Genomic DNA, 12,019 nt, shown 5'->3' with positions numbered 1-12,019 from the left:
GGCTTTATTTCTCAAACTGATTAGAAATAAAGCCGTATGGTGTTATTGCGTATGGCTTTATTGCACCCCACCGTCATCCACAGTATTTCTACGCAAAATACTTTCATACATACATAGCCCCTTAAAAAATAAGTATTTATTTTGTAACTTACGTTTAACTCACGCCGACATATCGACCTCATAATCATCTTCATCTTCCTCCTCTACTAGTCGTGGGTTGCATGGGTTGTAAAGGTTCCCAGCCATTTTAAAAAATGTTGTTAAAGGGTCAATATTAGTAGCCTTGCAATGCCGCAAAAAAATAAATTTTGCCAAATAGCCGCAAAAGACCTTGGCATGCCTCCATAACCCTTCGATCGTATTTGTATGCTGGCCAGCATCGGGGTCTTTAAAGTTGAGCGAGTGGTTCACATTAAAATGTACATAACCCTCATCCTGGGCCCTATTCGCTAACTGTGAGTTTTAAAATGTACACAAGAGATTGTGTAAACTTTGAAATTCTGATTCTGTAAAGCAAAACTGTGAACAAAAAAACTCACTGATAAAAACTTTGTGAGTTTTCTTGGCAGCAAGTGTACACTATTCTGACATTCAAAACACATACGCACTGTTTCAGAATGACTTTTTGTTTTCATGGCGTTTGATGAATATTTTCTCACTGACATAAGACTTTTACATTCAGCGCTCGTTCGGCAAAACAATGTACACAATAATTTACAGAACCGCATGAAAATTTAAAGTGTAAATTGTGTGTGCAAAAGGGTTTTCAATGAGTGTACATTTTTCAGTTTTTCACAGTTACGGAATTGACCCCCTGCAAGCAATCATATGCCTATAAACGATACACATAAATGTATATTTATAAATGAATGAAATATATAATTATCAAATCAACGAACCTTCCAGAAATCGGACACAACTATGCTACCGGGTAAAATCCATTCTTTTATGATTTGCAGCAAAGTGTCTTTATCCCTTTTCTCCACAGGTACCATAAAACATCGGTTAGTTCCCCTATCCACCCCACCGAACACCCATTGCCCTTCTACACTATGACCGCGGTGGTACTTCCGACGACCAAACTTACTTTCATCGATTTCAACAATCACCTCGTCCCCGCCAATCTTAGTCTTATTTATGATCATACCATCAAACACCACCTCGCAACAAAAGCTGCTCCAATCGACCGCCGTATGTTTTGCTATCGTGAGCTCATCCATAATGAAATCGAGGGTAGTATTTTTAATCCATAAATATGCGAAAGCTACCATTTTGAAAATGGGTAGATTTGATTTATCGAAAAATGTATTCTTTCTTAACGATACTTTAACGTTACATCTACGTTTGCCCTTGCCCTTCTTGAGAGCACAACTCATAAATAATTTTAAAAATTAACATGTTACATACACATAATCACATGCTAGCATACATATATAAGCTAACCTCCAAGAGTAACCGTCACCGCTATCAGCATTTTCAATTAACTTGAGAACATGGCCTGCACTACACAAATACTCGCCCTCGCTGGGAATCAATCCCCACTCTTGCAGTGTATGCAGGGCTGACTCACAAAGTGGTCCCAACTTTCACAGCACTCAAATATTTGATAAATTTGCAACAACTTTATATTTGCCATAATAATTTGCACTTGTATTTAACAGTTTAAATTAACACTTTTCAATAAATTGAAATAACGGTTATTTTCCAAACATCTGTTAAGGTCCAGCTAATCTTCCAACGAACCTTATAGAAATCAATAAAATCGATTAATGGCGCCTTACCATAACGCCATATCGAATACATTTATTTCAATAAAATTGTTGGTTAACGCTATAGAAAATTAATTTAAGCTTTAAATACCAAGGTATTAACGAAATATACATACATATGTACAAATAAATATGCGTAATTTACTTAGTAAATATAGCACTTTTAAACATCGAATTTTTTAAGTACTTTACGGGATAGGAATACAAACAGCATATCAAATGAAAGGTAATTTTACTACCTATACAATGAAAAAAAAAATTTTGAAAATCGGTTCGATACTTAAAGACAAATTTAGATTTAAAAAAATGCTTCATATGAACTTTGACCCTTAATAACTCCTGTTATTGTCATTTGCCCACAAAAAAAAATTGTGTAGTTATACTCACCTTGACCATGTCTATCAATCTTCATACTTTTTTTGATTTTGGAATTGTCCGTATACTGCATTTAAGCCGAATAGTGTGGTTGTTGTTGTTGTTGTATTAACAGTGAGAATATTGTGGTAGAATGTAAACACATATTTTAGCACAAATTTGTACAAATAAGTGTTCTTTCTTAAAAGAACGAATTTCCTTTAACTATTTTGATGCATTCCCTTTAATTTAACCAGTGAAAAAACTCCTATGAAATGGCAAAGAAATCTCCCTCTCCTTCACATTCATAATCATAATACCTACTTTTCTCCCATACCCGGTTTCCTCTTTTTCGAACATTGTTCAGAATAGGAGGAAAGGGAGAAGTGAAAAAACTCACAAGGAATTTTTATTTAGATTACGAGGAATGGGAGAAGGGAAAATACTCGCACGGAATTTTCTTTTAGAATTCGGCTGTTTTATTTTTTTCCAATTAGGGAATTGTCCCCCTGATTAGAGTACCATTGTTCAATTCATAGCTTTGTTAGGGACAAAATGCAAATAAACAATCTGGCATATCTTTTTCGATTACTTCCATTTTCGAATTTGACATTTCATTCCTTTTATTTGACAGCTGTATAAAGACAACACGTTTGTACGCTGTTATTATTTTTGTAGAATTTATTTGCAATTCATTGCTAAAATTACGCAAAAATGCGTATAGAAACGTGTTATTTTTGCTCCAGCAAAGTCTACCCTGGACATGGGATACAATTTGTGCGCAATGACTGCAAGGTAATTAATTTCTTTCGATGGAAGCGTATTTGTTTTTGTTGTGAAATAAATGGGGCGCCTTGCTTGCGAAGGCTAAATTTGTTTCACTGCGTAAATTTTAATGCATTTTTATATTTATTTGCGCACAGATTTTCCGGTTTTGTCGCAGTAAATGCCATCGAGCATTCAAACGCAAGAAGAATCCACGTAAAGTACGCTGGACAAAAGCACACCGTAAAGCAGCTGGTAAAGAACTTGCCATCGATCCTAGTTTTGAATTTGAAAAGCGTCGTAATGTGCCAATTAAATACAGCCGCGAAACATGGCAGAAAACACTTGATGTTATTAAAAAAGTTACTGAAATTAAAGAGCGTCGTCAAGATCACTTCGTTATGCAGCGTTTGCGTAAGGGACGTGAAGTAGAAATAGAAATGGATGTTAAGGATGTGCAACGTAATATATCATTGATACGTTCACCAGCGGCGGGTCTCAAGGAAAGACGGGCGCGTGAAGAAGCTCAAGAAGCTGCGCTTATGAATGAGGATATGTCCGGCGAAGAAGAAATCACTTATGTTGATGCACGCGAACTGGAGAAGAAATTGGAGGAGGGTGCAACAATGGAAGATATTGAATTGATGAAAGCATAAGAAGGAGATCAATTATGCTATCCTTTTAAGGGAGTTTATATCATTCAAGTATATTTGGAATGAATAAATTATAATTTAAATAACAAAAAAGAAGGAAGTGAAAGTAAATTATTATTTAAAGTACATAGCTACATAGTTGTAATTTTTTCGTTTTAGTAACCTATCCCAATTATTACCTGCAATTGTTAAATTATTTGCCTCAATGCAAATTCGTTTTCACCCCCAAATGTCAAATAACGCATTGTGCTAGCGTTGTATCGCCAGTGGAAAGTGTCTATTGTCTAATTGGATTATAGCCACTTTCTCCCCGCAGCCACTACATTCAATAGCTAGCAGTTACAGTCTGCTCATATATAGGTACCTTATACTATTTTAGTATTTATATAGTAATTGTTGGTGCTAGTAAAAAAAAATTTTAAGCAAAATTTTAAAATGCATTTTCAACGTATGTATTGAAAAAGACAATACGTTTTCGAAAATATTTTTTCTTAAATTACTAATTAACAAAATTTTTGTTTAAAGAAATATTATTTCTTGGCGCTATTGTAATTGCGTTGCTGGCCTTTTTGTGGTTCGTTTTTGTGCCCATTTTTGGCGATGGCACACCAAACGAGTTAGAACCCCAAGCGGGTTACGTTTTCGATTATGTTGTGGGTGAGTTGCGTTTTTCATTGATACGACAGACCTTGATTGAGTAAAAACACAAATACATATCATTTTTATTGTAATCTATATACAAAAATAGTTGGTGCTGGCACTGCTGGTTCCGTGGTTGCCTCCTTACTGGCCAAGCATAGTCCTAAATCATCAGTGCTGTTGATCGAAGCTGGTGACAGATTTGGTTTATTGAGTAAAATTCCACTGCTCGCTACGTTTCAACAAAAAGGTCTCAACGATTGGGGCTTTCATTCAGAGCCACAGTTACATTCTTCTCGAGGACTTGAAGAGCAGGTAAATTAGTAAAAAGTTGACGGGAGTTTGTTGTCACAGCAAAAATTGTCTGGGAGTGCTTCCGAAGAGACAGTGATGGGTCTCATGCGAGTTCTAGTCGTTCAGATACTTAGGCCTTGAAAGTGCTTGTTGTCTAGACTAGTACCAAACTAGGCTAGAATTAGGAACATATTCCTGTCAAACTCGACTCACGTAGTTCGAATACGTAGAATAGTTTTTGGAACTAATAAAAAGTTTACTTTTGAAAGAGCTTTGTACTCTTTAATTTCCAAGACATTAACTTTTGACAGGGGTACCTCGAACTTTCGGATCTGCGGAATTTAGTCGTTTCCTACGACAGGCCGAAATTGAGCTAATATAATATTTAACTTTAATGCTCTATTGCAGCGCGAATTCCTATTAAGTTGTCCGCTGGGCTTTCCGGGCTTTCTTTCTAAACTGCTTGTCCTTAGAGGGTTTCGCTAGGTGTCGGCCCAGATTAGCAAGGATGTACTGGAATAGTGAACGTCTGAGCATCTCCGACTCTCTCCTATAGTGCTAGAGTCTGCCAAAACAATAAGTGGTAGCACACTCACCGGTTTGGGCTTTTTTCATGACACATTCCGATAACATGGGTACCGACAGAAACACTGATGATGACCACTCACTGGAAGAAGCTACAGGCCTGCCAAAATACTGCCCCCAGAACCGCCACGGGTTGTCTTCTTATGTCCCCAGAACACCATCTACATAATGAGGCAAGAATACTCCCCATCAGGGAGAGAAATGAGATGTTAACCAAACAGTTCCTGTTGAATACCCAGAAACCTGGGCATCCCAACAGACATCTGATTGTTGAGCCAACACCGCCCAGGGGCTTAAGGAGTCATCTCCGTAAGCATTATGAGGAAATACGCCACCTGAGAACTCAGCCGTATGAAGCCAAAAAACACAAGCAGGTTTTCAGCGAACTCCACAAGCAGGTGTTGGACCTTTATGCCAGGAATTGCCCGGTGAATCCAGTACTCAAAGAACAGTACCCAAAACTTGCGGAAGAGGAACGCATACTCCACAGGGAAACGTGAGTAACTCTAGCTCAACTTCGATCTGGATACTGTAACAGGTTAAACTCTTACCTATCCTGAATCAACCCCGACATACAAAATGAGGCAAGAATACTCCCCATCAGGGAGAGAAATGAGATGTTAACCAAACAGTTCCTGTTGAATACCCAGAAACCTGGGCATCCCAACAGACATCTGATTGATGAGCCAACACCGCCCAGGGGCTTAAGGAGTCATCTCCGTAAGCATTATGAGGAAATACGCCACCTGAGAACTCAGCCGTATGAAGCCAAAAAACACAAGCAGGTTTTCAGCGAACTCCACAAGCAGGCGTTGGACCTTTATGCCAGGAATTGCCCGGTGAATCCAGTACTCAAGGAACAGTACCCAAAACTTGCGGAAGAGGAACGCATACTCCCCAGGGAAACGCGAGTAACTCTAGCTCAACTTCGATGTGGATACTGTAACAGGTTAAACTCTTACCTATCCAGAATCAACCCCGACATACAAAATGTATGCCCCGCTTGCAATGTGTCCCCACATGACACCAACCATCTCTTTAATTGTAAGGTGAAACCAACGCCTCTAACATCCCTATCATTATGGTCCACCCCTGTTGAAACAGCAAGTTTCCTTGGACTCCCGTTAGAGGACATTGATAATTTGTGATTGTCGCACCTATTGGATGGGGCGAATCACTGCTACAACAACAACAACAACAGCATGAGGCACGTTCACTGTGATGTGCAGATTATCTTATTCACGAGGCCCGTGAGACCCATGGTCCCCGGCGGATGCCGACGCTAGTTGTTGGGGAGTTGTCGGTTCTCATCTACTTCATAAGGGCAAACCCTTCTTTGCTGTGAAGCTTTTCAGATAGATTCTGGAGATTCAGGGACCCGTTTATGCTTTGAGTGCAGCCATTTCTCATCTTGGTCGTACGACAACCCGACCTCTGAGAGTTTTGCTTCAAGGTCAGCCGTTAAACCTTTTATTCAATGTAGCAATTGTTGACAAAATTTTAGTCTCGGTTTGATTTCCAAGCTGAAATTGTTTTCACTCTTAATGCTGGTTCTCACACTATCAAAGTTCCTCACGGTCTCGAATTTATAGCCGTCAGCAGTGACGTGGCTGCCAAGGCGAAAATGCTCCGATTATCTCTTGGATCAGTCATTCCCACATTGTCATAGTCGGGTGGTGGAGTGCTATGTAATAGATGTATAGGAGTTGGCTGTTATTCCTTGCAACCATATGGTACTAAATGTTGCATACTTTTCTAAGCACTTGATATTGCTTTAGATATTTTTGGCGATGCAGTTTTAGCGTAAGGTTGGAATTTAGTGGGAGGTACTTAAACCTGACATCGAATAACTAGATCCCTTATCGGCTAGTATTTTCTTTTTAAATGTGAAGAAGTTTAAAACAAAATTATATGCAATTTAATACATACGTTCTAAAAACATTCCGCAGCGTCAATACCTCCCTCGCGGTAAAGGACTTGGCGGTTCAGCTCAACTTAACTATATGCTCCATTTTGATGGTGAATCACGCGATTTTGAAAAATGGGCCAGCCGTCACAATCTTAGTGATTGGCGCTGGAAGGATATACGTCCGTTTCTTACTGCCGCACGTACACAAACGCATTCACTACTCGAAATACCCAAAGACTACTCCAAAATAACGGAAGCTTTAGAAAAGGTAAAAAATGAATTTTCTAAAAAAAAGTGGCGCTTTCGTAGAGCTCGATATACCATCCACAATGGCTTACGTCACAATGTTTACAATCAATTCCTACAACCTGCGCTAAAACGCCGTAATCTCCATACAATCACCAAAGCTTATTTGAAACGAGTCAATCTCGAATTTGTCGATGAGGAACAGAGTGAAGTACAGAGTATCTTAGTCGGTGTGATTGACGAGCATAATCGAGAAGAATTCGTTTTTAGTGTGGATGTACGTTGTGAGGTTATAATTAGCGCTGGAGCTTATCAATCTCCACAGATTTTGCTAACCTCCGGTATTGGTGATGCGCCACTCTTCGAAGAATTGGATATTACACAGCAACTACAATTGCCGCTGGTGGGAGAAAATCTACACGATCACCTCAATTTGCCACTCTTCGTTTCTATTGATACGATCGGCCCAACATTGAATCAGCGTGCTCTGCTTAATCCTCTACAAATTTTAAATTATTTAGTTAATGGAAATGGTCATTTGGGAAATTTTGGTGTTTTGGGCCACATCGATTCCAGTTACGAGGATAGCTTTAGTTTGACCTTTTTCGGTGTGGGCGCTGTGGATGAGCGCGCTTTGATGTCAATATCGAACTTTAAAAAGGAATACTTTCGTGCTCTCTTTCCACGCTATCACAATGCTTCACAGGAGGGTTTTGTCTTAATATCAACATGTCTACAGCCTAAATCACGTGGTACTGTTACTATTAGCTTACGCAACACGCGTCGAAAACCCATTATAGACCCGAATTACTTGCGTGAGGCGGGCGATATTGACTGTACAATACGTGCAATACGTGCTGCTGTTGAGGTTGTGACGTCGGAGAGTTTTGCCTCTTTACAACCGCGCATACATTGGCCAAAGATTAAGGATTGCAAGAAGTATGGGCCCACTGAACAGGATTTTGTGGACAATAAGCCTAATGATCGGTATTTGGAGTGTGTGATGAGGTAAGTTGCATTAATGTTTAAGCGTAGAAAGCTCTCTTAAATCCTATTTTATTTGCCAATAGGTATGTAGGTTTGGGCTCTCATCATCCAGGCGGCACTTGTGTTATGGGCACATCTGCTAATAATAGCGTCGTGAATTCGGAATTCAAGTAATTGCCATATACTGAGTTTGATGATAGATATTTTTTGTAATACTCCAGTTCTAGGGTTCATGGCGTCGATAATCTGCGCATAATTGATGCAAGTGTCTTACCTACTCCGATATCTGGCAACCCGAACTCGGTAATAATCGGTATGGCCATCAGAGGCGCAACAATGATTTTGCAAAGAGAAAAAATGAAAAAGAAATAAGTTTTCTTATAGTTATTTAGTATCAAATTCTTTTTGAAAACTCGTGTGATTTCATTAGAAAAATATACAATTCTTTAGCACTTAAGTACTTCTTGTGTGATGTACCCCAGGGCACTGCAAGTAGGTCCGCTGAACTACCCATGTAATCCAGTTTTATCGGTCTCAAGTTGGAAGTGTATTGTTCTTCCTTTTATTTGAAGCTTAGAAATTCTGTTAGCTGATCTTTCCAAAGCAATGAAGACCTCTGCTGCCACCAACGAGTACCAAGCCTCACACATTGGCCCTTATGCAAAATATCGAAACATTTTGTTTGTGTAGCAAAAACAAATAAGCCGCCTTCAGATATCCGAGCCTGGGCAACAGCTCAATTTTTACGCATAAGCTGTGTTTTTTTAAACATGTATATACATATGCATTTAAACTTTATATGGCATAAAATTAGTACTTAAGTGTGTGTCTCCACTGTTCTCCATTTTCAATTTTGGATCCTCCATACACTCATACTATGTGTAGATTTCGATGAACGCTTTTTTTAGTTGCAAATGTAGATGTATATATGCACATGTAAAAAAACACGGCAATTATGTGGACAAAATCTTATATATAATTTTTAGGCTTAATTCCATTAAAATTGGTTAGGGATTTAAAACCGTTGTGGCGCTCACTAACAAAGTTAAAAAGTACATATTCGCTGGAAACAGTGCAGAACACGGGCCATCTACCACCAACCTTAACCCAGCGGGTTAGGGGGTCAGAATATTCCCGCGGTAGGTATGCCTGTCGTAAGAGGCGACTAAAATACCAGATTCAAGGGGCTGTGTAGCGCAACCCTTCAGGTTGCTCAGGTTGCCAGCGCAATATATAGCTTCTCCAAACCCAATTGTCAACCTCACCTATCCGCGGCGAATCCTGTTTCACTAACAGACGAGGCTCTGGCGACCCCAAGCTCCTCATGGAACTTGGGGGTGGGGAGGGAAGGGATGGCCTGAAGGTTTAATGTGACCACATAAATCGTTCCCGAGATGGTCGGACTAGCACCTTAATGGTGCTGTGGTACCGGAGCGTACCGGATCTGTATCCGGCAAAGGACCATTACATCGATAACACTCCCCATTGCCTTCAGGGAGCAACCTTATCGCTACAACAACAACAACAACAACCACCAACCTTAGAGTATATAATAAACTTTCAATTTTTCACTGTGTTATATGAGGATGATATCGAAAGTTTGGATTTGTAGTGGTTTCACCACCATGTAGAGTGTTTCACCTCAATCTACATAAGAGAACTTCTTCGTATAAAATAAAGAAGAAAAAATGTGAGAGGTTTGGACTTCGCCGAGGTTGGTAATATGTTAATATTTTGTACCATCCTCTAGAGTAAAAGATCTATCTGGCTTCCTACATAGGGTTCTCCTTATAAAATACACGAAAACAAAGTGATAACATCATCAGCGACGGCAGACATACACGAGAGCTCTGGATGTATATACTCTTCAAGGTCCAAATATCGTGCCGGACCATCTCCTCGTGGTAGCCAAGATACACAGATGTTTCAATGCAGCAAAGAGAGTGCGCCAAGAGACATGAGAAAAGTTTGCTCTTGAGACGCTGCCAATTGAAAATACAGCTGATAATGTCACCATTCGGCTTCAACTCCCGCTCTACAGTACAAACATGCCTAGCTAGAGGAAATAAAGTAAGACGCTAAGGCGTTAGTGTGGAAAATTTTAGACGTTGGTTGATAGGAATAATGCCCGAAATTTCCAAAATAAAATTTGGTGAATGACGGGAGGTTTCAAAATTGATACAAATTCCTGCAATAATAACAATGGCGATATGGTAATCGATGTATGGAGCGCACTGAAGTTGTGGAAGGGACACTTCCTCCATTTCTAAATAGTGCGGTAGATGTCGTACCTGTACCCTAACTACCATACTGTTGAAACGTCGTTCCATTGCGAAAAACTGAAACGCATAGCCGACAAACTGGTTTGATTTTATTAGAGTGGCTTTAAACCTGGTAAGTCTACTATCCACCATACTTTCACCATATCGACAAGTGCTTTTTTGTCTTGCTATAGCTCAAAATCACGGGCGGAAACTACAGAAGATGTTCTAACTCTTGGAGTATTTGTAAGAAAATTCTCCGTAATATTTATGGCCCTTACCGTGATGCTAAAACGGTGTGTATCTATCAAAGGGAATTTAATGGCAAGCTGTGTTAACCATATAGAAGACATCAGCATAATGCAGCGAATCTAAGTTTAAAGCCTCTCTGAGCGGGTTATGCTTTGCAAATGTAGAGAGACCGGTGCCGAAAGTATTCCAATTTTTTTTGGATTGGGTTGCTGCCGTCATAGCAATCGTGTTTTCGTGGACTAAAAACCACTCTTTTGTAAACGTCATCTATCCCGGGGAAGCTTTCACGTTACTTTAGGGTGGCGTTTCATATATATCTATCGTTTTTTAAAAGCCTGCTGTTCCTGCGTCCAGGCTCTGCTTCTTTGCTCTGAGTGTGGATTCTACGATGTTTGTGATTTGTTGCCACTCTTCTGGACCTCTCAGCATTTCCTGTAATACCATCGAAAGTGATTAGGCCGACTTCTTCCTCGAGCGTTTGACAGTTCTGGTTTCATCGAAAGCATTTGCAGAAAATGTGCTCAGCATCGCCTTCGTCTGTATCGCCGTAAACGCGCTCCGATCTTTTCTATTCTGTGCATATATTTTTGGAAGTACTTGTGTCTAGTGAGCATTAGGGTATCCTAGTAACTCACCTCACCAAAGTTTGTGGTGATCCATGCTTCAACATTTGTGATTACTATCGCAGTCCATCTGCCTCGTTGGTCATTTTCCCATCGTTCTTGCCACATCCTAAACGGTTCTTCCTTTCTCTCTTTGCTAACGATTTTAATGCGCTCTTGATCCGTCTGCTTTGTTTCCCATAACCATCTTCTTTCCAACGCTAACTGCTTTCTGTTGATCCTCCGATGTTTGTTATCAACCCGCTTACCAACCATACCTGTTAGATGCCTTGTCAGTCGTATCTTAAACTTGTGCTCAATTTGTTATTCGAAAGTCTAACATTGCTTCTAAATATTTGAGTACCTTCATTGATTTGGTATATGATTTTTTTGTTAGACGCGGTACCTCTGTTTTTTTCTGCTGCTAGATTCCGATCCTTTGTGGATATCATTACCAGATTGGGCTGTAATGTCTGTCGTCTGCGGATTCTACTAAAAGAGAATTATCGTATATTTAAAGATTGAAAATTTCATTGACGTTCCAAAGGTAGGTTAGGTTAGATTGAACTGATGACCTCACGTTGACGTTCCAAAGGTAGGTTAGGTTAGATTGAACTGATGACCTCACATAGACTGATTGAGTCCGTAGTGTTACCAGAAGTTTGTTTTAACGACCAAACTGTAAAACCGTATCAAAAACCAG

The 12,019-nt window shown here is 39.6% G+C and overlaps 2 protein-coding genes across 2 annotated transcripts; both read left to right on the top strand.

The window, feature by feature from the left end:
- The first annotated feature begins 2,741 nt into the window (after positions 1 to 2,741).
- Positions 2,742 to 3,669, top strand: RpL24-like (ribosomal protein L24-like). The gene is made up of 2 exons (XM_067788689.1): positions 2,742 to 2,918; positions 3,047 to 3,669. The coding sequence occupies exons 1-2, from the start codon at positions 2,838 to 2,840 to the stop codon at positions 3,542 to 3,544; spliced, it is 579 nt and encodes a 192-aa protein (XP_067644790.1). The 5' UTR covers positions 2,742 to 2,837; the 3' UTR covers positions 3,545 to 3,669.
- A 221-nt stretch (positions 3,670 to 3,890) lies between these two features.
- Positions 3,891 to 8,652, top strand: ninaG (neither inactivation nor afterpotential protein G). Its single transcript, XM_067788675.1, has 6 exons — positions 3,891 to 3,989; positions 4,067 to 4,198; positions 4,290 to 4,495; positions 7,009 to 8,222; positions 8,285 to 8,371; positions 8,429 to 8,652. The coding sequence occupies exons 1-6, from the start codon at positions 3,977 to 3,979 to the stop codon at positions 8,571 to 8,573; spliced, it is 1,797 nt and encodes a 598-aa protein (XP_067644776.1). The 5' UTR covers positions 3,891 to 3,976; the 3' UTR covers positions 8,574 to 8,652.
- Positions 8,653 to 12,019: the final 3,367 nt, after the last annotated feature.

The sequence above is a fragment of the Eurosta solidaginis genome, chromosome 1 (assembly GCF_040869045.1).
Source record: "Eurosta solidaginis isolate ZX-2024a chromosome 1, ASM4086904v1, whole genome shotgun sequence".
Classification (NCBI taxonomy): domain Eukaryota; kingdom Metazoa; phylum Arthropoda; class Insecta; order Diptera; family Tephritidae; genus Eurosta; species Eurosta solidaginis.
The sequence above is the reverse complement of the archived record's forward strand: the minus strand, read 5'-3'. Positions and strand labels throughout refer to the sequence as shown.

What these genes read in the sequence shown, in the direction of transcription:
- ninaG (XM_067788675.1), top strand. An exon ending in CGTTTTCGATTATGTTGTGG is followed by an intron (nt 4,199 to 4,289) that starts GTGAGTTGCGTT and finishes ATACAAAAATAG; the next exon opens with TTGGTGCTGGCACTGCTGGT. An exon ending in GTCGTGAATTCGGAATTCAA is followed by an intron (nt 8,372 to 8,428) that starts GTAATTGCCATA and finishes CTCCAGTTCTAG; the next exon opens with GGTTCATGGCGTCGATAATC.
- RpL24-like (XM_067788689.1), top strand. Translation starts at nt 2,838, where the DNA reads ATGCGTATAGAAACGTGTTATTTTTGCTCCAGCAAAGTCTACCCTGGA. An exon ending in TTGTGCGCAATGACTGCAAG is followed by an intron (nt 2,919 to 3,046) that starts GTAATTAATTTC and finishes ATTTGCGCACAG; the next exon opens with ATTTTCCGGTTTTGTCGCAG.